General features: G+C 37.0%; 1 protein-coding gene across 4 annotated transcripts in view; it reads left to right on the top strand.

Annotated features, from left to right (window-relative positions):
- LOC126635772 (BEN domain-containing protein 5) overlaps positions 1-27,656 on the top strand; it is an 892,379-nt gene that overhangs the window by 34,141 nt on the left and 830,582 nt on the right. For all 4 annotated transcript variants that reach the window (XM_050307295.1, XM_050307294.1, XM_050307296.1 and 1 more), the window contains exon 3: positions 9,209-9,333. In XM_050307295.1, coding sequence (XP_050163252.1) covers positions 9,209-9,333 — 125 coding nt within the window. The remainder of the gene's footprint in view (positions 1-9,208; positions 9,334-27,656) is intronic.

Genomic DNA, 27,656 nt, shown 5'->3' with positions numbered 1-27,656 from the left:
GTGGTTGCTTCCGTGGTTAAGGCTGCAGACGCTGTTATAATTTATTTATTAACTTATTAATTATTTATTTAGGATAGCACCCATTATATGCTAAGTGACTTCCAAACAGAAATTTCCCCGAATGCTTTTCCCTTTAAGAGCTCTGCTTTGAAGGATGTGATACACGCACAGCCGGGAGAGCCCCATTTTGGGAGCACACGCTTTGTTAAAGGAAGCTGAGTTTCGTGACACTAATGCAAAACCTCTTTGTATTCTGATTTTCCTTTAACAAAGGTTCACTGCCGTGGATAAATAACTGCCCATCTGTCATTGGAGGCCTTGGGGGAATTGATAAAGAGGGAGCAGAGAAATCTGTTTTTTCTGGGGATTTGGTGGATTTGGTGTAGTGGGTGTGCAATGGCCATCTCGGGGTGCAGGCCTCTGATTTTTAAGCACGCTTGACACTCCTTACTAAGCTGATGCACTGCTACTTTATCACTGCCAGTGTGTGTATTTACATGATTCGGTGACTTTTTGGAGAATTTGTCCTGCAGTCTTGGGCTCTGCTGAATTTTTTGTAATTTATAAGAATCTCACAGATGCAGGAGAAGGAGTCAAGAGACTGACTCCATTTTATCCATCCTTTGCAATTTCCCTACGCGGTGAACATTGACATTTTATTATTTGCAGCACTGGCTTTTTCAGGTCCGTCAACTGAAAGCATCAGTATTTATTGATAAGGGCAATTTTGAAATTAGGCTCTTTGGCTGCAAGTGATTAAATATCAATCTCATTTGATCAAAACTATCGAATTCTTTCAGCAAGATTTTATTGTATAATTTCTGAATACATATGTAGGCCTGCAATATATATATACATATGCAATAAATACAATTATATTGGTAGTAATTTGGGATATCTGTTGCTTGTCTTTTGTGCTATTTTGCTCAGGGTGGTTTTTGAGCAATCATGATCACAAAATCTTCAGGATTACTTGTTGCTGTTTCTCATTGTGCTCTGAACTGGGTTTACCATTAAGACTGCTCTGCTTAAGAAATATAAGAAGACAGAAAATATTTCAGTTCTAGTTGCTCGTGTTGCCTTTCCAAATGGCTTTGTTTACGCTTCTGGATTATCTTTAAAAGAAAGTTGCAAGTGATGTAAGTAGGTGGCCTGTGGATTAACACATGCTACAGCTTTACCACTATTTATATTGTGAAATCTGTAGTAGTAACCCCACTGCAGGAGGAGCCTCAAAACTACTGCTTAATAAATTTTAATCCCTGTATTCCTCCTTTCACCTTGCCCAGGCATCATTCAAACATCTGTGACCAAGAAAAGCATTTTTTTCTGAAGGGAAGAACTCATCCCAAAACTATCCATTGGCAGCACTGTCCAGACTACTAAAACATGAAAATCTTTTCTTAACTGTTTTCAGTAAAATAAATCACAGCATTTCCTGCCCCACCCTCCCTTCCTTTGTACTCAACTGATAGATGAAATATGGTTTATGACCCTCTCCTCTTTCAACCAGTCCTTCTTTCTTACAGGTTTCCAATTCCCTTAATTTTCCGTGTGGAAGATAATTCTGCCTCCTACTCTAATTCAGATAAAAGTTTTAATTTATAAAACTCCTGTGGGTGTTTCAGTCTAGGCCACACATCATTAATATTTCTACAGTTTAACTCAATATGAAAGAATTAAAGGTTTACTCATTACACTTGTTTGGGACCACTGAGAAGCAGTGACTGTGTTTCCAGATCCTTTGGACAGGATGCCCTTAGCAAATGGGTGCAGTTTACTTGACTTATATCACTTGTGAGGGAAAAGATTGGAAAGAGTGGAACTCAGACTGTCATCCTGAAAAGGTGTGGAAAATCAGATCTGCCTCTCGTTGTTATGCATCGGGAGCAACCCCACTAAAATGAGTATTGTTGTACTAAAAGAGGCAAACAAACAAGTGGAGACCCATAACTCTTATATACCCCAGAAATAAATACAATTAATTTTAATGCTATATTCATAGATCAACCAGACAAGTATAAAGCTAGACTTTTCCTGTGCTGTCTTCACCATTAGATTTTATCAGTCAGAATTGCTCGGCCTCTCTAAGTTGTGCATTAATATGTACATCTCAGTCTACCCTTTGCAGAGATGGGACCTGGCCTTTCACCAGCTGCTTCTGAGAGCTAAGATACTCACTGTTCCTGTATAGTCTTTTGCACAAAAACTACCAAAAACACCTTGGGATGCCACAACTGATAAAAACTTAAAATAAAAACGAAATAACAATTTCATCTTGCTAAATTGAGGAGGGAAGATGAAAAAGAGACTACACATCGAGTCTCTACTTTTGAAATGCTTTGCCTATTTGATAGTCCTGATGGTTTTTCAAAGGTCATCTGGATTTGACCAAAAGCAGAGTCATGACCATTGCTATGATTTTACCTGTTTCAGTTAAAACATGAGGTTTTTAAAAGAATACTATATTGCTGAAGGTATACTGAGGGTTTTTTTGCAAGATATCGATGTAACTGGGGCAGTATAGATATTACTCTGTATTGCAAAGCTTGATATGTGCAATTTTAATAATTTAAACCATAATTTACAGGTGTCCTCTATGTGTTTTTCATGATATTGTATTTTTTTTCGAATCGTGGTTTGAGGTTTCAGGAATCTTGATCTGACATCTGCTCTGGGCAGGAGTCCAGCAGATGATGCAAAAACTGTCACAGGTTTCAGAGATCATCACTATTTCATTAGATTTTTTATTTTTTTCCTGTTTAGAAATCAAATGCTATTTAGAAATTGTTCAGGACTTCTCGACAAACTATTTTTTATAAATTCTTTTCTCAGATGAAGACCATGAAGCAAGTGGGGATTTTCAACTGATATTCTTAGATGCACTCCTTCCAGAAGATATTTCTAAGCTTTCACTCGAGAGAAGTTTTTACAGATCTCAGTCCCTATAATTCCTGTTCCATTTAGAGCATATTGATAAAATTTCTTTGCATTATCATCTCAATGTGTTTTATGATCCATAAGGATGAATTCCATTGCGAGTATTCCCTATTCTACATTTCATCTTATTTTGTGAAATACAGAGTTGCATGAAATATAGATTAATACTGTTTGGCTATCTTGGACTTCATCCCAGGTTCAACTGGTGAAAATGATGTATATTCCAATCTGTTCCTTGGTTGTTTTTGTTTAAAGAATTTGTATAGATTGAAATGCAGCTGCAAGTGTATTAGTGATTTTCTATTGCTTATTTGTCAAGATTTTTATTGTGTGGATGAAAAATAGCATTTCAAAACCTGGCAGCATATTGACAAAAACAGAAGAGCACTTTGTGTAATTCTCTTTTGAAAAACTACCTCTTTTGGAGACAGAGATTGCCTCAGCTACTTCCATTCATATGTATCTTGATCAATAGATTTATTGATAGCTTTTAGCCAAGATTTAATTCTCTTTCTTCTCCTCAGTTCACCATGGTGCTCACTTTTCTGAATTAAGAAACTAGAATTAGTCTCCTATAAGCAAGGCATACAATATGCAAGTGCTCTAGGTGTAAAAGGAGGCATTTGACCTTTTGTTGCTAATCTGTGACAGGTGCAGGCTATTTTCTTCCAAATGGTGTTAATTTTCATGTGCAAATCCACCCCCTGAAACCTGCATTCTATATATCCACCACAGGGGAATTGGTGGTCATCATGAGTACTGTAATGGACAGCTGAGGGGGATAATCACTGATATTTCAGCACATTTCGCTTGCGACTCAGTCGGGTTTAGTGCACTTCTGTTTTCCCTGCTTATTAGGGAGCCTGAAGTTAGTTATTCATTGCCGGACCCAGGAAAAAAAAAAAAAAAAAAAAAAAAAAAGTGTTTGAGAAAGTTCATGTGCAGGGAACAGCACATTGTTACAAATTAGTTTCCTTTACCATTTCTGGCAAACTCATTACAAAGTAATCGCGCCCCGCGCTGAAGTGCACTTCCTCTGGGACCAATAACTGTAAATAAGCAGGGCTGCAAGCTGGCTGATAAGTTGTTGTTCTGAAGATAACGGTCCTTTTTAGCAGAGTGTTTGACCTTTTTCTTTATATTGCCTCAGGCTTGTCTAAGACCCTCAAGGTCTATTTTTCATCTTAAAATTCTCTGTAGGCAAGCACAATGTGTGGTTTAAGAAGATTTTAGGATTGCTTAACATATCTATATTTTCTTTTCGAGCATTTTTATGATAATTGTTAGACTGTTTTGTGAGTTTAGCTAGCCTTTTCTTAAGCAGGTTTTCTTTCTTTGTGTAAAGTACACTTTTTATTGATGTAGGAAGCAATACACATTAATATTTTATGAGGACTAAGTGTATGTTGCATGATTAATAAAATAGTATCATTGGGCTTTTTTCTGACTTTTAAAGAAACTTGAAACATGTTATTGACCCCTTTCACTATTCACATTTTCAGAGTATTGCACTAAACATTACTCTGTAAAGCAATTTAAGCAAATATAATTAAGAATTTCAGCTTGAATGATTAAAGGAAAGTATGTCTCCTCTTTTCTCAGTATGCTAAGAGTATTGAACAGAACTGTGGCTGAAAATTGAGCGTGTCTTAAAAACAAACCCCAAGGCTGAGTGAAAGTCAGTTTATAGACGTTTGGGAATTTGATTTGTTCACATCTTCCCATAAGTTTAAAAAGATCTGTGCCAGTATTTCTGTAAAGTAAAATAATAATAGAAAAAGCCCCTGCAACTAATTTCAGAGTGCATAGGAGATGAAATCCATAATGTTTTGTAAAGTGCTGGCTCCCCTAATAAATCGTTTGTTCTACTTTTAAGATATAGTCAGAAAGCCATTTGACAACCAGATGTGCATTCAACCTATTAAATAAAAGTAAACAAGAATTACTTAGAATGCCAGTCAGTTCGGATTTTACTGCTTATAATGTTGTTGGGTTTTTTTCCCTTGCAGGTCACGTTACTCAGTCAGTTCTTTAATCGTACATGTACCTTAAATAACATTATTAATATCTAATGTTTTATAGTATTAACCCTGAAATATAATGCTTATCAAAAAGTATGGAGTGATGAGGCTTTGAAAAATGTTGTATAATCTTGTATGTACAACTTCTGGGTTTATTGAATGGAGTGGTGATGAGTTCATGTGGGCATGAATTCAAAATGAAGTAAAGCAAAGCTGATCTTTGAGTAATGTGAGACTTTTTCCTTTGATTTCAAAAGAACATACTTAAACAATGTGGTTGTGGGCAGACCCTCTTACTGATATCACAAACTACCAGACTAAAAACGTACACTGAATAAAAACTGCATGCAAAGGGTCTTACAGTAGTAGTATCAAGACTGAAAACTATTACTGAAAATTGGGGCTATCTGGTTCTCTCTTATATCTGTCGTCATTTCAACACAGAAACTGTTTGCCACAGGTATTGCAAAGCAGATTGTGTATTGCATAATCACACAGAAACTCCTGTGACACAGAGAAGTTTTAAGGAACCTTATAGAGACATTAAAAAAAAAAATCAGGTTAGAAGTGCTTTGCACTTAAGGAAAAAAAAATGTTTATTTTCAATGTTAAAGTATTAAAATGGTTTAATGTCTAAATGGAATGCTGTAATCAATGTTTTAATTCCTGTTTCGTGGTTTCTGATGGTCTTCACTGTGTTACCTGAGGTACTGGAATATAATTCTCATTCATTAGAATAAATCTATTTCCCATGACTGCAGCAGTGTGAAGGCAGTACGTAAAACTGTTCAGTTTGTTTGTGAGATTAACACTGGGAAGTTTATATCCTCTCCTGGACACCGAGAAATGTTTTGCAGTGGCGTTATCAGTTTTCTACAAAGCATCTCTTAAAGCGAGGAGGTGTTTTGTTCCTACAGTTCCAGGCTTCTTTGTACCAAAACTGCCGTCTTGTTTAATGACATTGCTACGTGGGTTGAAATTAGGCTGACAGATTGTGAGCAAAGGCTGTGATATTACAAACAATAGTCTATTGAGCACGAGGAACTTGTTGAATTAGTTACCGAAGGCATTAGTGTTCAGTCCAGCCTATTTAGCATCTGGAAGGCAGAGAAGAAATAGTGGGCTAATGAAATGTTCAAATGACACTGAACTGCAAATGGCTGCAGGTGACAATGGCAGCTGATGTGTGCTGTGAGGGAGCCTGGGAAGAGACAGCTCTGCAGGCAAAAGTAATAAAGTGGGATGTAACTTGCAAATGCAAAAAATACTGATTTAGGAGGGAAGGGAGTATTCGGATCAAGAGAGGAAGCAATGTTGGGACTCCTGGAGAACTGAGCACACAATGATTAAACTGTTACAGACACTGCTGGGTTTGAGATGGGTGCATAGGTCTTCCAGAGCAGACTGGATGGCAGTGGTTCCAGCACACCAGCGCTTCACCATCAGTGATTTCACTGACATTGGTACAGCTTTCCTCTGCTGATTTAAGGATCCTGTAGATTCCATAAAGTACTTCTGAGTGGGACATCTGTCCCCCATACAATGCAGTTCAGTTTGGTGTTGAAAAAGAAACTGAAATGAGCAATAGGTCAAAATCAAGGTCTCCTTTTGCTCTGTTTTAATTATTCACTTAATAATCTTTTAGTTTCCTATGCCTTGCAGTACAAAGTTTTAATGGTCTTTGAACTTAAAATATGAATTTAATTGCTTCTGTGTCCTTCTTTGGAAGTAATTCAGTCAAAATTTGCACCTCTGGTCTGTGCTGCAGATAATTTAATCTGTATCTGGAATTGGGGAGATCACTGGGAATCACGTATATGTAGTATACTTGGACCTGGTCCACAATCTGTGTTCATCCAGCCTACTGCTCTAACCTTAGAGGATCCAACAGGATCCCATGCACAGCTACAGTAACTCTGGGCATCCACACACCAAGCTTTGTCCAGAGAGAGCTGAAACTGTGACCTGTGAGGTAACTGTTCATCCCAACTTTTTGGGATGAACAGCTTGGACCACTTAAAATATCCAAGGAATATTATTATCCCAACTGTGCCATGACATTTAATGAAAAATACAGAAAAACAAAGTTCTTTATTTAAAGGTATTACAATGCGATAGCTTGGTTATGCTATTCTTATTTACTTGGGATAATGGTCCTTAGGGAATTGTAGTTTATGTTAAGATTCGAGTTCTTTTGTTGTCAGTAAGTGATGGGTTTGACCCCTATGGCAGAAAGTACATTTAGTTGTGTCAAGACTTCACCTAAAACCAGGAGGTATGGTGGGTTGGCCTTGGCCAGCTGCTTGATGCCCATCCAGCACTCTCATCCACACTTCTCAACAGGACAGGGGTGAGAAAATAAGGTGAAAAAGCTCTTGGGTCGAATACAGACAGGGAAATCGCTCACCAGCGGCCTTCACAGGCAAAACAGGCTCCACTGGGGGAAACTAATTTATTGCCAGTTAAAACAGGTTTGGATAATAGGAAACAAAGGAAAACTAGAGCAATGCCTTCCTCCCCATCCTTCCCTGTTTCCCAGGATCAACTTCACCCCACACGCATGGAGCAGGGCAAGGGGATGGGGGCTGCGGTCACTGCTCCGCTGCTGCTCCCTCCTCACGCAGCCCCCCTGCCCCACCCCGGGCCCTTCCCTTCCCACAGCCCGCGGTGCCTGTCAGGAGCCCGGGCTCCTCTGTGGGCTACTGCTCCTTCAGAGACATCCACCTGCTCCAGCCTCTCCCCACAGGACACAGACCACCCCACTCATCCTCCTCCTCCTCCTCCTTCTCAGCCTCCCTCACTCATCTGTGTGGGCTTTGCCCTTTTTTAAGCACATTTTCACCGAGGCGCCTCCACCTCGGCTGAGGGGCCGGGCTGGGCCGTGGGGCGCAACCACTGTGGAGCCGGCCGGGACCATCGGGAACTCGGTCTGCAGCCCCACTGCCGACACCCGGGATGGCAGGTGACATTCCTGATATTTGGCAGAGGAATTCTGGCTGTACAATAGAGCTGTTTTCTCAAATATTTCCAATGCCAAGTGTCTCCTCGAGGCGAGCGCTCGGGAACAGATTGTGAGCGTGGAGTGGGTCTCTGCTGAGGGAAGCAGTGGAGAGAATTTTCTTCTGGAAAGAGGGATGTGGGTAGGAAAGTAGAGGATAACATTAAAAATAGGGAAGATTAAAAATGTTCAATTAGTAGGGCTAGAAACGATTTAGGATAAGGAAGAAATCCTGGAAATATATTGATGAAGAGAGTTAAAAATGTTTTTCCCTGCTTCTTTTCCAGCCTGGAACAGCAGATCTCTGTGTTAGCAGAGAACAGTCCTATTGACTGCAATGGGACTTGCAGAGGAGGGAATTGTTTAGCTTAAATAGCTTTATAAATGTTTATAAATAAATGTTTATAAATACGTGTTTATAAACAATAATTAATATTTATAAATAAGAATGCAACAATATATTTCCAACCCAAAAATATATATCTAACCCCAAAAATATACTTGTAACCCATGTTTCAGTGCTATTTTTATTTTTATTTATTTTTTTTAATAAATGTAATTTAGCATGTGAGCTAGAGCAGGGCCCTGTCTTACAAGACCTGGTGAGATGAATTTTGGATTGAATCAGGAAAATGTAAAGTCTTATTTTTGTAGTGTATAAATGAGTTGGACAGTCTAAACCCTGTCTCTAAAAATCTTGGCACGCTTCAAAGGAAAAATGCCATTTTAGCAATTTAAAAGCACTTAGTGAGTTTTCCCAGTGCTGAACTTTATTTCTATAGCCAGGGTGGTTGCCTGCTGAATAATGCCATAGGGGACAATGTCGCTCTGACTATATTTAAAAAATATTATTCCATGAAATTCACTAGGAACAGGCTGAGGCAAAATCTCTTTATGTCTTTGGAAAGAGGTGTTAGTTAAGGAAAAGTGTTGAGATGGTTTTTGAATCAAAAAGAAGAGGAAGGCTGGCCCATCTGTGGAGGGAAAGGGATGCTTTCCCTTTACTCAGATAAGAGAAGGCAAAAGACCAATTGAAATGAATAATAAAAATACATGTTGTCTTCTTTTTGGTATATGTTTTGTTATTTGACTATGATTAGCACTTTTGAAAATAATTATGAACCATTGTAAGGCTTATTATACTTGTATATTTTAACCAACAGAGGTAGACATTTTAAAAACTTTTCTCAGTGTAGTTCCTGGGGAGCTGATTCATTAAAATGCATTCTTTCTCATATGTTCCTGGTAGGGAACCTTGGACGGGTGGACCATGTCACAGAGTTTGAGTACGACCTGTTCATCAGGCCAGACACCTGCAACCCACGCTTTCGAGTCTGGTTCAACTTCACTGTTGAAAACGTGAAAGAATCACAGGTAAGTGCCACTAAATTAGATGGTATGATAGCTTTAAAAATGGCTTACTTCAGAATATAGTTTCTGAAACTAAAAAGATAACATCTAGGGTCTGGAACTAAAAATTGCTGTAAAAATGTCTTTTTGTTCTTTGAGTTTTTATAAATAAAAGCGGGTATCATCATGACTGGATCTGACCATGCTTCTCAGCTATCCAGAACAGCAGGTAATTGCAAAGACATTATGATGTTTGCCATCTAACAGAACTTGTATTAATAATGGCTGCTATGTATTTGTGGTTTTATATTCCAAGCAAATGTGTGTTAATATATGGAAAAGAAGTCCATCGTAGCTGTTCAAACATTGTCACTCAAGCCTTCATTTAATACATGTAGAACAATGAGGTAGCTTTGCAAACAGGCGTTCTCTAGTGACTTGTAGCAGAGGAGTTGCTTGCCAATGTGTCCCTTGTGAAAGAGGAGGTTTAAATCTGAGTCAACTCAGTTTGATAGGCAACTGTTTTAAATAATGTTTCTTTGCAGTAAAAATGCCCCATGAGGAAGAAACTTCCTTTCTCTATTTTTTCACTTGCATACTTGTAAAAGTTTTATATAAACTTTCCCATTGACAAACCAGAAAGCATTTAATTTCACTTTTTGCATGCACCTTGCATTTTATTTTGGTGACCTGCCTTAGTTTATCAGCATCAATCTGTCATTTTTACTTAATGGAAATAAAACATATTTAGTAAGAGAAAAAAACTGCAGAAGGTTGATATTTGTATTCCTACGAGACTAATATCTTAATATCCACCACTGTACCATTCCTGTTACAACTAGAAATCATGAAATTGTTTATCTGTCTTCCTGGAGCCTGATACTTTATCAGGCAGACCCTTTCCCCTGCTGTGCCTTACTCAACTGTGATCAAATTATATAGTCATGAGATGAATGGGAATCTGTCTCAAGGAGGCAAAGAGATCGGGTAGAAAGATACAATATGTATCTGGAGCTTACAGGATATTTGTTTTCATGCTTGTCTACATGAAAGAGAATGGTTCCACTATTAAGTTTGACTTGTGAGGTCTGTTTTTATAATGTGTGCTCCTATAATCTTTTTCCCATCTCTCCAATTTCCGTTAAAATGAGACCTGCATGGACGTAATCTGGTCTGGAACCCTTTTTAGGCCTTTGTACTAGAGGCCATGGGCAGTATTAGTCATTACAGCTCAGCTATATTAAATGAAAGTTCGAAGTTGCTACATCAAACATACTGTGTAATCTGTTTTCTGCATTTCGATTATTTTATTTTATGTTTTACTAGAAAACAATAACATGGAAACTCGAACTAGTCGGTATTGCTTAAAAATATTGCACTAATACACAAGTAACTTCCATCACAGTATGTGCAAAAGTAGATATTTTAGTAGCTATCTATAAATCATTACCTGTATAATATTGTATTTATTTTTTATGTATCATACAGGTAGTGTGTGAGGAAGGCACATTCATACAGTTATATGTACTAGGTCTGGTTTCAGCCGTTTGGATATGAGAACTTACAAAGAGCAGCTACTTTTATTTGTTTTATATATTGTCTATTAGTGCAGTATTTTGGGTTATCAGCTACTTTTATTTGTTTTATATATTGTCTATTAGTGCAGTATTTTGGGTTATTAATCTAGTGATAAACAAAAACAAAGACCTATTAGACATTCCTGCCAATCTTACTGTCCATGCATTATCATTCTGTAGAGAACAGGGTTTTTTATGTTCTGGTTTTAATTTTCTTAAGGCAGGGAGCCTCCATTTCCTATGTCTCAAAACTGTTTTATAGACTCCTCTCTCTTACAGTGTTGCTTGATTTTTAGCCTAAAGCTTTCCTTTATTTAATCCCACAGTTCCCAGTTGCAATTCTGCTTAGTAATAACTCCTCTTGGTACAAATAAATCCTCATCATCCTTGGCTAACATTTATATTTCTGTAAATTATAACATTCCTCATCATTTGTGTCTCAACCTAGCTATCATGTTTGGTTCTTTCAGCCCTATATCCAATAGACCACTTTACCTTTTAAGTATTTTTCTGCTTTGGGGCCTTTGGACTTTCATCATAAGTGAATTTTTCAAGCCCTTTGATAATTAGCCTGGTTTCCCAAGGAAGCAAAGCTTATATGACCACACTGTCTACTTGCTAGCCTGGGTTTTCGTATGGCTGCTGATCTCTCTCCTCTCTTTTCCCCCTCAATAGCTTCTTAACTCTTGGCCAGTTTCAGCACCACTGGACAGGAATTCCTGTAAGTTTCGGGAAAACAGGCTGCCAGATGGGCAGGAGAGCCATTAGTGTTCCCACTGGCAGGCAGGCTATAGCATGAGATCATTTCTTATTAAACATCAGAGAGTCCACAGAGGAGATGAATAGGAGAAAGGACTCATTGGAATTTGCATTTTTAAGATACCAGAGAATCCAACCATGAAATCCAAATCCATAGCATTGAGTAATTTTGCTTCTTGCAGAACTTCTTGTTTTTATTATTACTATTATTCTACCTCTTCCACTTTCCTTCAATATTTTCTTTATAGTGCGGAACTAAAATTTAATGGACAATTCTGAGCATGCTAATCCCAACTTACAGAGAAGGGACTGTGGTCCCTTTGCTCTGTTACTGCCTCAGTACAGACAGCTGGAAATTGCAGCAGCCTTTTGTTGCTGTATCACTATGGAAACTCAGGCCTAATTTGTTTTTCCCTATCACACAGAAGTCTTTTTCAGAATGATTGCTTCCGTGCTCTCGTTCCGTGTGTCTGGGGTTACTGTTGTGCTTCAGCAACAAGGGCAGGTAATGGAGCCAAGTTCTGTAGCATCTCAGTGACAGCCCTAATATTTTCAGCATTATTTTTATAATTCTGTTATAAACTTGGTTTATTTGATGCTCACTTCCCTGTGTTGGAGTAGAACCAATAGAAATTTTTTTTTATTTGGAAGTTGGTGAGTTGATTTCTTCTTCCTTCTGACTTGGACTTCTACATCAGGCATTTTATGTTGTCAATTTTATTTATTTATTTATTTATTTATTTATTTATTTATTTATTTTTAGCAAGGAAAAAAATTATTTGTTCTGTGAATTCAGTCAACGCCAGTATTGGAAAGAAGAACCCCAAACTGATATGTTACATGCAAGGAAAACACATACACTTTCATGATTTACACATATTCATGAAAGAGAGAGGGAAGGAACCAGGATTTTCTGTGGAACACATGGTCTCTTGGGCATTATACACGTGTCACAGGCTGGCTGAGTCTGGATAATGCTCTATATGGGGCAGGGGTTGTTTCCTGTTCACTTCAGCCATGGCCCTTACAACACCATCTATGATCTTGCTAAATTCCTTCTCCGTGGAACGGGAAATTGGATGGAAAAATTTCATCTCCAAATTGCATTTCAAGTATTTTAAATAGGCAGTGCTTTGGGTGCAAGATTACCTCTGAGCTAGGACGTCTTTAATTCCATTAGTAGCAAGAGGGATTTATTTGAGCTTCATGTGAAATAAAGAAATGTGTGTAAGTGTGAGAAATTATAAAAATATGCTGGATATACCAATACTGGAGGATTTTACAGGTGAAAAGAATGATTATTGCTCTTGAGGGCCATAGCCAGAAATTCTTCTCAAGTAGTTGACACTCACTGCTCCAGATACTGTAGCCACACTAGAAAAAGATGATCTCTGTCCTGAAAAATCTACTTTTGAGCAATTTCAGAAGAGATTAAAGTTAAATAGAACAAACTGATGAAAGGATTAAAAATATCTGTGAGGATTTTAGTTTAACAAACAACAGCCATATTATACCAATAAGTAATGCACATCTAGGCCTCATGAAATATTCTGTGTGTGTGTGTACCCTGAACAGCTCTGCTGTCTGATGAATCATGTGGAGAAATGGTATTTTCACTGAGATTAAAAAAAGAATTTCCAACAGAAGGGGTTTCCTAATAGTGCCAAATTTTGTTCTGTAAGTGTTGATAAACACATTTGGAGTTCTTCATCACAAAGGTACTGACAAAATACACCAAGAAGGAGAGAGGAGAAGAATGGATATTTGGCAGATACCATTTGATCATTACTTACAGTTAATAAACCGATCCAGATTGAGGTTCAAATCAAAGAATCAAATGTTATTTACTTCAAAGGCATTCTCTCTGTTACTTCAGTTGCATTTGGACTGAAACTAGAATTTTGACTCATGTTTTTTTGGGAGGATCTTCTGTTATGTAATGTATGGATCAGGAAAAAGGAAAAAATTCTTCAGAAATTTAAACAGGATGCCAAGGTAAGACAGAGAATATCATAGCTGGATATTATTGTGAACTTATGGAGCTGTCATTGTGGAGTTCTCTCTCTTTTGTCCTACACTGTTTTGTAAAACATAAAAGGCTGTAAGATCTCTGTTGTCTTTAATTGATTAGATTTTCAGGAAATATTAATATTGACATGGGATTTTATGGTATGTTCAGGCATTTTATTACTGTCCTAAAACAACTCAATGATCCTTGGCAGACAACTCCTTCTGTGTGATGTTACAGCTGTGATTGCTTAAAGGTCTTGAATGATATGTGTATAGGGAAAGAATGTCTCTTATTAGAGCAACTGATACATTTTGGAAAAGCAGGGGGGGAAGAAAGAAAAGCAAAAAAAAAAAGTGCCTCACCTTGATGTGAGGTACTTCACCTTTCTTTTTCTGACCTAAGAACTTGGTCTGCGCAGTTAATTTGTTCAGGAGCTGCATCTGATGTAAGATGGACTGAAGAGGACATCACAAGCAGTCTAAAGTGGGAAATAGGCTACCTTTTTACTTTCTTTTTCTTGAGCAGACATTCTTTGCTGTCATTTGGTGCTTTAGGTTACTGGTATCAAGCTACTTGGTAACATCTTATAGTTGTTCCAGCTTCTCATTTTAGAAGGCAGATATTTTCTTTGCTGTGCATTAAAAGCTACATTGCATTTACCTGGCTTTGGAAAATGTGTGTTTAAAAGTGCATATGTTTTTATGAAAGAGTATAGCTCTGAAATTTTGAAGTGAATAAATTTGAAGTGAATGAATCAAGCATTTTTATGCAACATTTCCTAACCAATCTTAAATATGTATTTTCTGTAGTGTGTTTTACACACAAACTACACGTACTTTCTTACTAAATTAGGCATATGTTACTCATTTTTTAACAATTTATTAATCCCATGCTGGTCGGCTCCTCTAAACTCTCTAAACAGCTCTTTATAATAATTTGCAAGGAGAATCTCTAGATTATTTGAATTTTACCTGTTTAGGAAGCCCCCAGCTGTTGCCCATCCTTATGTATCCTTCTTATGTTAATTTTTAGCACGCTAAACTAATTTTCCTGCATTTTGGTATTTTATTCACCCTTTACACAGGTAGACAAAACCTAATCCTTTCCATGTTCCAGTTATGTTTTGTCACATAAATTTCTTTTGTTTCCTTGCTTCTGATACTTTTATTGAAAACAATCTAATTTTAAGAGGTTAAATGTGTATTGGTAACCCATATTTCTAGCTCACATTGCCATTTTGACTGTAAGATGAAACTGTGAATAACATCACTGCTATAACTTTTAATTCACTGCTTACTGTAGTTTTAGTATTGATTTAGTTTAGAGCAGTATCAAATTTTTATTTATTTCATATGTGAGTGAAGTTTTTCCTTCTTTCTTAGCTACCAAATAGTGGATTTCAGTTCTTGTGGGTGCATTTGGTCAAGCTTTAAACTTTGACATTCATCTAAGGCTGCTGGGTTTGTCAGTCATTATCATTCATCATTATCATATCATATCACATGATGGTTTATTTTCCCTTGGAGAAAGGCATATACTGCAGAATTGTTGAAGTTATATTTTTTTCCCTAAGATTAAAAAGGAAACAAAACTCTCTCGAAGCATTTTCCTCAGGAAAAATCAGTTTCTTATGCAGGCAAATAAATTAAATCAGAATTAGAGAATGGTTTGGCTGGAAATTCCCTAGTGTTTACTAGCAAATATGACAAGAGTTGAGCAAAGTAAGAGTTACGTGTTTGTATCCTTTTGGACTCCTTTGGGATCTCGAAGCAGCGAAAGCCTGAACTTTTTGGTTAGTTTTTGATTAGTTTGATGTGCACCACAACGTTGCACTGCATATCCTGCACTGGCCAAGCTCCTTAAAGCTATAATTGACTGCAGATGTATATTTTATATCTATGTATGTGCATACACAGGTATCTGTCTGCCTTGGAAGCACGAGGGGCTGAGGTGAGTCCATTTGGAAAGTACCTTTCAAGTAACAGTGTTACTACAGGGTAAATTGGTAATGTCTTTGTATAGCACTTGCCTTTCAACTTGGAAAAAATGGGAGGAAGAATGGTGGAGCCAGGGTCAGGATGCAAATTTTGGCACCGTAGCACATGGTAATATGGATCCATTGCTTTTTTTTAAGGGAAGGGCTTGAATTACCTGAAGCGTGTACGACAAACCAAAAGTGATTGTTTCAAAGCAGCCTTGGTACTTTTTGAAAGTGGTTTCACAGATCTCTGTGTTGCAAAGTGAGACAATTTTTTTGTAAGTCAAAAGTGCAAAGGGTTAGAGGATCTGTACAGTGGTTGAAGTAATTATTTGCTTACTGAGGGAGCCATATGAAATGATAATTAAATAAGAAACAAAGTGATGACATTTAGAATAGATTGCGTGTGTGTCTCAACATTTAAAAAAAGAAAAATCAATTGAACATACTGCAGTTTTGAAGAAAAATAATTTTACCATTTTGGAAACTTGTGCCTATATTGGTCATGTATAAAATTAGATTTATAAATGATGGTTCTTCCAAGTTGGAATCCTTTCAAGTACATATAATTTTATTTTGGATCAATAATTCAGTTGTGCTTGGAATAGATTGAGGGTGCATGTGAAACTTTGGTAAGTGCAATATAATGTGCATCTCCATGAAATTATCCAAAGCTGTCAAGACATGTATCATCCTTTAAAAAGTAATGAGAGCAGATAGCTCAGTAAACATGGGCAATATTCAGCATTAGACAAACAACCGCTTTCCCGGTGAAAGATTCGCTCTTGGCAAGACAGTGTTAAATTCATAAACTTTTTCTGTTCCAGGTGCCTCTAAGAACATTTTAGATGTCAGTGTTCAGTAATTATTGCACACATACTGGATGTTTCAGATACAACACTTTTGCTTACAGGCAACTAATGGCCAGGTGTGTTTAATTTCCTATTATGGTGGCATCTGTCACTCAAAATGTCAAAAATGCATTAGAGATGTCATAAACAAAATCAGCACTATGATGATCTCGATGTCAGTGATGTGACATTTTTTTTTTCCAATTCAAAAACTTTTTTGATTTCTGATTAAATACTCCCTTTTTAGTTGCAGAGTTAATCGTCTTCCATGCAAATTTGGTTTCATTCTCCTTTTATTATCGAGAAGTTTTTACATCAGAATGTGGAAGTGTAGAACTAACGTAAAAGAAAAAAGATTACATTGAAGAAGTGAAGATGAAATGTTTCAAATTTTCCTATTTTCAGATTTTTGTTATCTTTTTAATTCAGAATATTCTATGTCTCCCATTGATTTCATAGGAAGCAAATTTCCTACAATGTTAAATGCAGCAGAAACATTCCATCCTGATCTCAATTAAATATTTTGTTCCATTGCAATACTGTTTATAAGTATATGCTTAGTTTATAGAATTATGGAGCTATCAAGCATTAAGATATGCACTTTCAATTTTTTAAGGGAGCAGATAAAATTAAAATGCATGATTTGTAGCTACTTATCTTTTGGTTTTGGCTTTGGTTTTTAGTTTTACTATTAATTGAAACTGGAAAACTGTATAGGTTACCCAAGATATTACATTATATATAGTTAAGTTGTTATATTTCTCCCAGCAAAATATATTTTAATTTATCTAGTGAAGAGGCTGTGAAATACCCTGTAAAACGACTGTGGCAATTTTTTTGGCTTTGAGAAATTAAAAAAATAACCCTGGGTTTATATATTGACTCTCAAAATAGAACTGCTAGATTTTATTTTATACATAAGAACAAACTGCTCAATTGCAGTGATGGAGAGCAGTTTAGGATCTGACCTGGGAACCTTGGCCAGGTGATACCTGCTGTTACACCACAGCTCAGGACGGCTCCCATGGTTTTTTTATTTTTTTTGGGGAATTGATAAGCTCCATGGAAGCTTCTAATTTTCATAGCAGCACTGCCATGATGAACTGTGGCTCATTACTGTATACTGATGGCAGCTGTTAATACTATTACAGGCAGAGACTTTTTATTTAAGGGAAACATTAGCCAGTAACTGGGAGATTTCTGACACGGTATTACATAAAGCTTCCTGTTAGGAAGGAGAGCAAAGAGAAATGGATTTGAACCCATTAGTATCAGAATTACGTGTCAAAAAGCTAGAGCAGAGTTCAATTTATTTCTGCAATAAAGTGTAAGCTAGAGATTGACTTGACAATTATTTTACCTTGCATTGCTCTGGTTGTTCGCAGATGACTATTCCAACATCAAATCATCTTGTTTGGACATCTTTTACTGAATAACGTGCTAGTCTAAATATGCATTCTGTTATGTAGGAGCTAAAACTCGGCAGGTTTTTCAAGTAGAAATGAGTTTTTTATTACTATTTTTACTGGAGGATGTATATACAGTGGAACACATTCAGGATAGATGTAAAACAACTGCATGTATTCCTGCTAAATCTAGTGCACGTTGTTGAATGGGGTTTGCATTGTCATTGAAAGGATAATCTTTCTGAAGCTTTTAGTAGCTCTGTATAAGCAGTGTAAATAATCTGCCCCCAAACATTTGTTTCCTCTAAGCCAGTCACTGTGCAGGGCTGTCGCTTCTGTTTAGCAGTTTCCTTTTTCCCTAATAATTTTCCAAGATAAGTGACAACAAATTGGACAACCATTTCCTTATTATAATTTTTGCCCATTTCATATGTGTATCCTCCAACTGAACATGAAAGTCCATGAGTTCAGAGACTTAACCTTGCCCATTGTAACAGACTTACTGGAATGGCAAATCTGACTGTATTTTTGTTGTCTTGAACTGATGATTCTTTAAGGAACACTAATTTAATTTTCTTGTTTTGTAGCATAATTTTTGAAGTGTGTTGTGTTCCCTGTCCTCGTATTACCCTCTGAAAATTCACATGAAGCTTCACAGAAAACATTGCTTAAAATTTCAATAAAAGTGATATATTACACCACTGTGCAGATTCTTCAGGCAGATTTTCCTTTGCCTTTCCATAGTTTGATGCAAGCTCATGTCATGCTCGGGGGTGATGCAGGGGAGTAAAATGCTGCTTGCACTGCAGCTTTTTGTGTGTTCGTACTGTGATCTCCTGTGAACTCTGTGGGCAAAACTAATCCCACAATCTCCCACAAGCAGAGGACTACAGAGTGGTTTGGGTTTTGTGGTAGGGCATGCTGGCCCCTGCAAATTCGACAGTGATGCTGAGTACCTCCAGTGTTAGATTTAGAATTGCCTCAATAGCCAGATTAAACTGAATATCTTTCCTGGCAGGCATGTGGAATGGCAATTCCATGGCTTTGGAATAGCCAGGATGAAACTACAATAGCTCTTCCTTGTGGGTTGTCTCTTCCCTATGGCTGCAGAAGGACCAAACAAATTTCTTTGAAGCAAAGGTTAACACAGTTACCTACCTAGGTCAATTGTTATTTTACATGGAGTAATATATGCTTATTTTGTTGATTTAAAGCCTATTAATTGTAAAAATCAGCCTATAAAAAGAGATGGTATATATGCAGGAAGAGAACTTTCTTTTTTTTTTTCCCCAGGAATTTCTCATGCATAGATACAAATGAATATTCTAAATGTAAATGTTTGGCTAGATTATTCTTCAGAGACACATATTGATTTCTGTTGTCACCCTTCAGTGAGATTTAGTGTAGGTTACTAGGAAATCCTTTCCAAGCACAAACTGAAAAAAAATGTAAAAATGATTTCCTTGACAGTCGGTGAGAAGAGCCAGTAGACATTAACAAATTAACTGTGTTTGCTCCCTCCCCACCAGTGAAAGAGTCTCAGCTTCTAAAACCCCAGCTCCTTTGATGCTTATGGAATGCTGGTCCATATTGTGCTTGAGGTGCTAGAAAGTACGTTTTCAAATTCATAGCTTAGCAAAAAGTGATTTTCCCTTGTGGATCTAAATGTGGAGTTGTGGCTCTCTCACCAGAGTAGGAGGTACGGGATAATTTTGCAGTTTAGGCTGTTTTATGATGGAAGTAGAGGGAGCCTCATGGAAAACTGGATGTGATGGCCAAGTTTAATCTTAAAATGGGTTTCATTCAGCTTTCTAATAAACCTGGAATTCATAAATTGTTGCATGTTATAGTGGGTTTGATAATTATGGATTATAATAACTTTACACTTCAGTGGTTAAACCCAAATATTGTTCTACAAATACTTTTTTTTTTTAAATTTATTTTCTCTGTTATTTAGAAGGTACAAAATACCTTCAGTCAGACCAGAGTGTAACCTATGAAGAGTTTATATTCACAATAATATAATTTTATAGCTATCTAAAAAAGTTATTCCTACATATTTTTATGTCTTGCAAGCACTGTTAGATATAAGTGTTGAACTACTTGTTATAGCTGAGTGGTGATAAATATCAAGTTCATCTGAAGATTCATAAAAAAATATATTCAACAGCTACAAAGTCTGATCAATTTTTTTGCTTTCTTGGCAGTTTGGTATTGTTAACCTACGTTAATTTGCTTTGTAAAGGGTTTCAAAACTATTAGTGTCATGTCAGTTATAAAGTACGGCCAGTAAATGTTCGGTTTAACAAGTTCATTTTAATAGATAGGAGATGACACTACAACATTGCACTACCTGACTGTATTTTAATAAGATTTAAATCTTAATTTCTATGCACTGCTTTGCTTGTTTTGTAGATAATAATAAACACACAGACTCAGCTTCTGTTGTTTCAAGGGAACAGTGGTGCTTGGGTTTGTATATGAGCAGTAGTAAAGTTACAAATATTAAAATTATGCAACTATGTATTTGTATTTTCTCAAAACGTTTGGGAGCACTTGGAATTGAGGGGTTTTTTTATGATCTCTTTCTGATGTACTTCAAGGAAGAGAAGCAGAAAGAATTTGGGAAAAATATTAATCTTTGTGGTAAAACTGGCTTTATAAAAAGCCAAACAAGCAGAGGCATTTTAACATAATTTTCTCCTGACTTAAACGATCTTAATTTTATCACTTTGCCAAACTGTATTCCTTTGCATGAAGTATGGGCAGGAGATACTCCTGAATTTGCATTTTCATTAGATTTAGCATTCAGCACCTAATGCTATAAATTTGTTTTTGAAACTCTTTAATTCCCCTGAGTGTTCCAACATATTGAATGCTATTTGCTTTGTATTATGTTGGCAGCAAATCTGCAGTGAAAATGCTGTCAATATATATTCATAGCTAACATTGTTAACTAAAAGCAATATTGTTTTTCTATTGTAAGCTGTCACAAATGTTTGGCACCCTGTTGTTTAAGCCAAAAAAATGTCAAAGAAAGAGAAGAATATTTTTGAAGAAAAGTGCAGTGATAGTGTCAAGTTTTCTGTATTAAAATACATTCCTGTGTATACAGACCTTTACAGTTTATAAAATTGTGTTTTGTAGTAATGTAAAGTTAGAATATTGTGAGAACATCAGATTGTTACAGATATTATATTAAATGAGAGGAGCATAGTAAACAATACAGCCATTTTACTTTCTTGTGTAATGCAATGCTTATCAGGCTGTAAAATGTATTCTACTAAACCCAATGATTATTTTATTAATAGATGTGCTATATATGAGGAAAATGAATGAAAAATATTTTGCCTTTTGCCTGGTTTTGAAGATGAAGTGTATAATTAATAGGAAAAAATACAAAGTTTTTAACATTCTCCTCGGGACTCTCCTTATCTTTATGTAAGGCACATTGATCTTGCTTGTTTAAATTTGTGTATTCCTTTTCCAAATCATTCATTCTTTTCTAATGAAACTGTTATATTTTTTGTATCTGTTTGGTATTAGAAGAATGTCTTAGAACAAAGTCTGTCTGAGAACTTACGTGGGGAGAAATGAAAAAAGAAAAAAAACCCCTGTCTGCCATGCAAATAACCATGTTAGGGCTAATAAATCATAAACACCCATAAGTTAAAATAAGCCATGTAAATGGAAATTTCTAGATGAGGTTGTCAGAAGAGGCACAACAAAGTTCCCTTGGCACAAGCCAGTTTGCTGTGGAGTCAGCAGAGTTCAGCTGCTGGCAGTGGAGGGCACTGAAAAACAGGTGTGTCAGCCCTGGGCAGCTCTCACTGAAGCACCAAAGCCTCGCAAAGACGCAGATTTTCAGTGCTCTCTTCTGCCCAAGGCAACATTTTTCTCCATTCACTTAGGTAAAGAGATTCACCCATGTATAGTGACATACTGGCAACCCCAGAAATGTTGTCATTCTTGACACTTTGTGTCAGTCTCCAGAAAACTGTTGTTTTCTCAACTTGCTGAATCATAACATGTTGAATTTAGGAAATGCTTTTGGAAAACCCTTAATATACTTGTATGTTGGTCAAGGTAATTCTCAAAGAAAAAGCTGAAATATTCTGATCTGTTGTTCAAATGCAATCATTGGTAAATTTGGTTGAACACTGTTTTTCATGCAGCAATGTATTGGTGATATATATTAATGTGTATTATCTTCTGTGTTACTGGCACATATCATGGATGTGTGATCATGCCAATAATAACTTCTTTTTTCCTTGCAGCTGATTTCACCCCTCTACTTCAAAATCACCTCTGCTTTCTGCACTGGTATATATACTTGCTAGAGGAATACAGGTGCCACAAGTGATTTCACAAGGTCCCTGTTATGGCCTCAATTTTTTTCAAACATTTTCTAAGAAGTGCAAAATAACCCGAGTTTCCATTGACTTCAGTGACATTTCAGCACTAGCAGCACCTTGAAAAATTGGCCCTTCTATTCCTTGGCACCAATCTCTGTACATTGTCTCTTGTGCTTTCAAGTAAGATTGCATAAAACTTCAGAGCTAAGTTGGCCACTACTGTCCAAATTGATTTTTTTTTCTGCTTTTGAGCTCCCAGTATTCTTCCCTAATTTACACACATAAAAAGAAACCAAACGAAAAACCTGAAATACAGCTGATTGATGGGATTGCTCTCCAAGTTTTTGATTGGCATTATATAATAAGGTCAGGCATGTTCATAAATGTTCTAGGTGAATGTCCAGCGTGTTCAAGTTTAAGACAGAATGTGTCTTGCCTTTGTATCCGTGCTTTTCTAGATTATTCCAAGAACTGGAATATGATTGAGTCTAATGTGTATCTGGAGAGGCAATATACTTGGACAATTACATTCACAGGTGAATAATATTTTTTAAACACAATAAAAATCTCTAACATTTCTTAAATAGCTCACTAGATAAGGATTGCTGTTACAGAACAGGAGACAGCACTGCATCCTGCAGACAATTGACAAAGTGGACCAGTGGTTTTCAATCCTTAATTTGATTCCTTTTCCTCTGTGGCAGAGAGATGCACCATCTTTCTAAGATTGTTTATCTTATTTTGGCATAACAGATTTAATCATGACTATATCCATTTTCCACAAAGTGTCTTGTGTCTCGAATCACAGAATGTTTAAATCCTGTACAGGTGTGGGATAACTGTGCAGCTCATCCTAAGGGAAAGCTCTGGATTTCTGTGCACTGTGGAGGAATGCACCTTTTCCCAATTTCCAGAAATGTTTATGAAGCTTTAGAAAGTACTGTGTCTTTTATCTGGCAGTTAGATTTCTATCATTTCTTCCTATTGTTAGAGTTCCTTTTTATTACTTACTTTATTATATATTGTACAGGGGGACCTTTGCCATTTTCAGATATGAATTTGATGCTGGAGGAAGAATGAAGATGTGCAAACCCAGTTATGAATCATGCACAAATCTTTTCCACATGTGGTTGTTTAAACAATTCCTTCTGTTATATGAAATATAATTGTATCTGTCTTTTTTGTGCATGAGAGTTTTGACTTGATACAAGATGAAGGCCTGTTGCTTGTGCCCCTTTGGGGAAGGGATGTCACAGAAAGGAGCAGGGCGCTTGTGACTTTTCCTCTTAGCCTGAATTATGCTCACCTTTGCTGAGGAATTTAGGTGGAGGCCTCCTCCAAGACGTGTTCCCCAGTTTTTCTACTAGCAAGAGTGACTAAGAATTCTCCTGTGGGGTGGCTATTGCAACACTGGAGCACAAAGACAGAGAAATTAATAAAGTAAATAAGAAAGACAGTAAATATAGACCAGACCATCCTCATTTACTGTTAGAAATGAGAGAGGAACAGTATTAAGGTACATGGATGAGACAAACCAGCACTTATCCATGGTGAAATCTATAAAATGTCTTCGATTGCTCAAGGGATCTTTAGATATAGCATTATTTTCTCTATCTTATGGATGACTTGACCACCTTCACTATGAATTTTTCATGATTTTCCTGACCCAGCAGCTCTTGCCTGTGGAGAGAGTAATACAGTATTGATTTGGGTGTTAGGTTTCTGCCTTTTTTGCCACAACAGGATTTTTGTAGCCTAGAAACCTCAATCCCTGATTACTCATTAGAGACTTGAACAACTTTTCTTAGATCTGGAATGTAAAAGAAGAATCACTTGGTTACTTTTGTCTTAGGTAGCCTTTGTAGTGGAATTTCAGCTCATCTTGGTAATGAGTGGTGCTGTCATTAAGCTTTCCTGATCGAATGGGCACTACTAGGCCTGCAGATTGCAAAAACACTGTTGTCTGTTCACAATTAGTGTGTTTGCAGCAGAATTGCACTGGCAAATGTGTTTACTTAGAAGCATCCAGCAAAACAGTAGAGTAAGTAGGGGTCTGTCCTCCTGTGTTCATCCTGCCATTGATGTCTTGGTGACTTATTTTCTGTGCCTCATGGGCATATTAGAAAATTGAAAAGAGGCCATGATGTTGCTATTTCTCATTTAAACTGTTGTGTGTGGGTTTTTTTATTTTTTTTAAATAAAAAATCCATATCTTACATCCTCTGAAAACTTACTCTCAGCATTGCCATGGAAACAAGATTTTTAAAAGGGACTTAACTGAAATTTAGCAGCAGTTTTTATTTCTTTGTGATTCATACTTCATAAAAATGCAAATGTCACACTAATACATGTTTTACCTTAATATTTTATACTACCATTTTGTCTTAATTGGTCTAATGTTTTTCTTAATTAAATTTTGAGCTTCTCTGAATGATTTTAAAACTGTACAGTGGACCTATCAAGCTTTAAATTTTGACTATGTGACACACAATTTAAGATTCTGTCATAGAGGGAAATCAATCATTTCAACCTGTAATCACGGGCACAACAAAAGATTTAAAAGATTTAAAAAGCCTTTTGTCCTGCCTGGAAATTTCTTGGCCTTTATAATCTTCATTTCTAGTGAGATATCACAGCAAATAGCTTTTTATAATTTATATTTCTTTGGTTTTCACTTTATTCCTTCTAACTATGGGAAGTTGTTTAGAGGATAAATTAACTGCTCTGCTAAATAAGGCTTTTACTCATAGTTTTCTTAAGAGGGGTGTTTTAATTATCCAAACCTACAGTGTGTGCATTGGTTAACATATATACTTATATCAACATGTGTAAATAACCCACATTAATTTAACATTTTATTTGTACATAAACATCCAGTAGTCGATAACATTAGTTCAAAAATGAAAAGATATCTGGCATCCTCTTCTGAGTGCCTATTTGGACAGGCCTCATATAACTTGCAACATTTTGTCTTTGACAATTAATACCATTAGACCAGGGATCATGTTGAGCAAGACTGAAATCGTAGAATCATGGAATTGTTCAGGTTGGAAAAGACTTTTAAGGCCATGAAGTCCAACCATCAAACCAGCATGGACATGTCCACCACTAAACCATGTCCCTGAGTGCCACACCTACATGTCTTTTAGGTAACTGCAGGGATGGTGACTCCAGCACTGCCCTGGGCAGCCTGTTCCAGGGCTTGACAACCTTTTCAGTGAAGAATTTTTAATCCAGTCTGAACCTCCCCGGTGCAACTTGAGGGTTCTGTCACTTGTTACCTGGGAGAAGAGACTGACCCCCATCTGGCTACAACCTCCTTTCAGGTAGTTGTAGAGAGTGATGAGGTCCCCCCTGAGCCTCCCTTTCTCCAGGCTAAACACCCCCAGCTCCCTCAGCTGCTCCTCATCACACTTGTGCTCCAGACCCTTCACCAGCTCCTTTGTCCTTCCCTGGCCACGCTCCAGCCCCTCAGTGTCTTTCCTTTCGTGAGGGGCCCAGAACTGGACACAAGATTCGAGGTGTGGCCTCACCAGTGCTGAGCACAGGGGGACAATCACTGCCCTGGTTCTGCTGGCCACACTATTTCATACAGGCCAAGATGCCATCGACCTTTCTGTCCACCTGGGCATGCACTGGCTTGTGTTCACTGCTGCTGACCAGCAGCCCCTTGTCCTCTCCCTCTGGGCAGCTTTCCAGCCACTCTGCCCCCACCCCTGAGCCTTGGGGACCGGCAGCCAACTGGATTGTGATGGAATATAACTCCAGTCACCACCAGTCTAGACTTTAAACTGGGACATCCAGTTAAAGCCAGTATGCTTTTACCATAATATTCCCACCTATGAAGCCACTGTAGCTTTGTCTCAGTGGCATTAAAAAGCAAAACAATGGTGTGCACCAATTACACTGCTGGGCTCCCTCAGAAATTGTGACTGCTTACAGCTCGAGCAGTGTGGATCATAGATCCCTCAGTGCTGAACTGGACAGGAACTGCATTTCCTCCTTTGTTTTTGGTATTTCTGTGAAGGTTTTCAACATGTAAACCAAGCAGAAGGAGATTCATGTGAAGTTATACTTCACTGTAGGGAAAAAAAAGGTGTAGTCACAGAGAAAATGCAGACAAATAGGAAGGCTTCTGCCTTGATGACTTTTTTTTAATTAAAATACTATTGTCAAATATTTTTACACCTTTTACCTTAAGATTTGCTTTGTAAATGCTCAGTCTTTACAGACATATATAATATCCAGTCTCTGCAAGCACCTTATTCTGATTAAAGGCATCATGGTTGTATGTTGACTGATGAAAAGAGTCTCAAACAAACTGTATTTGAAACTCAATTGTATGCTAATTTTCGCTGAGATTAAACAACATTGTGTTTATAGTTAAGTTCTGTGCAAGAAGTACGTTTTCTTATCAGACAATGTTTACTGGAATTTGACCATGCAGTAGAGTCAGTGAAAAATTATTTTAGGTATATTTGTAGTGTTTAGAGCAAGTGAAAAATAAGTATTTTTATCACTGAAATTGTCAATTATTTAAATACATAACCTATTAAATAAATGTATCATCATTGCCTATACTACAAATGCATTTAAAAGCTTAGAAACAACTTGGTCAGGTTCCCAGGGCTGCCCACTCAGATTTAGATGAGTGTGTATAAAAGCTTCCTTTTGTAAACACAGCGAGTCCTGCAGTTTGAGCAGTGTGTTTGCCCATTTCTGCATGCTCAGCTTATGTGCATCTTTCTGAAGAACAGTGCTTGACATTCTGGGTAGGTTGTACTTAGCAGAAGAAAAGACAAAATTCTTCAAGGTATCATAATACTGAGGGGCATGGACACACACACACACACACACACTTGAGAAAACAGTAGTGGAGAACAAAAAAATGTGTTTGAAAAGTAATCACATCTTACTTTTATACTGAAACAAACAAACACAATTGTTCAACAATGTCTTTCTCCACAGACAGTGTTGCCAGTGCATTAATAATCCCCCCTAATTGACACTATCTCTGTTTATATTATGTGTACTGTGCTACTTCCAATCTTCAGTTTTCCTTTTTTAAGTAACTGTTGTTTCTACCTCTCTCTAAAGATGAGCGATATTTTTTTCAAGTTAATGAGGTTCCTATTTTACTTAAACAAGATGCATATTCACTATCTTTCTGTTGTTTTAAAATATAATTGCTAAGAATGTGTTCAACAGTTTGACTTGGTTTCTTCATCCTGTACTCCCTAATTGAGTGAATTAATTAAAAATCGGTGTTTGCCCATAAAAGATTGAATGAGCAGACATAGTGCTTGATGTCAGAAATAAAACTGTAAGTGAACATAATTATGTTTCACCTTCCTATTTAGTCATTTGTGTGGGCATAAGCATTTAGTTGTTTGCAACGTTGTGTCTTAAA

Source organism: Myiozetetes cayanensis, unplaced genomic scaffold, assembly GCF_022539395.1.
Source record: "Myiozetetes cayanensis isolate MyiCay16 unplaced genomic scaffold, myiCay2020 scf12, whole genome shotgun sequence".
Classification (NCBI taxonomy): Eukaryota; Metazoa; Chordata; class Aves; order Passeriformes; family Tyrannidae; genus Myiozetetes; species Myiozetetes cayanensis.
Note: the sequence above shows the minus strand (reverse complement) of the source record. Positions and strands in the feature narration are given on the sequence as shown.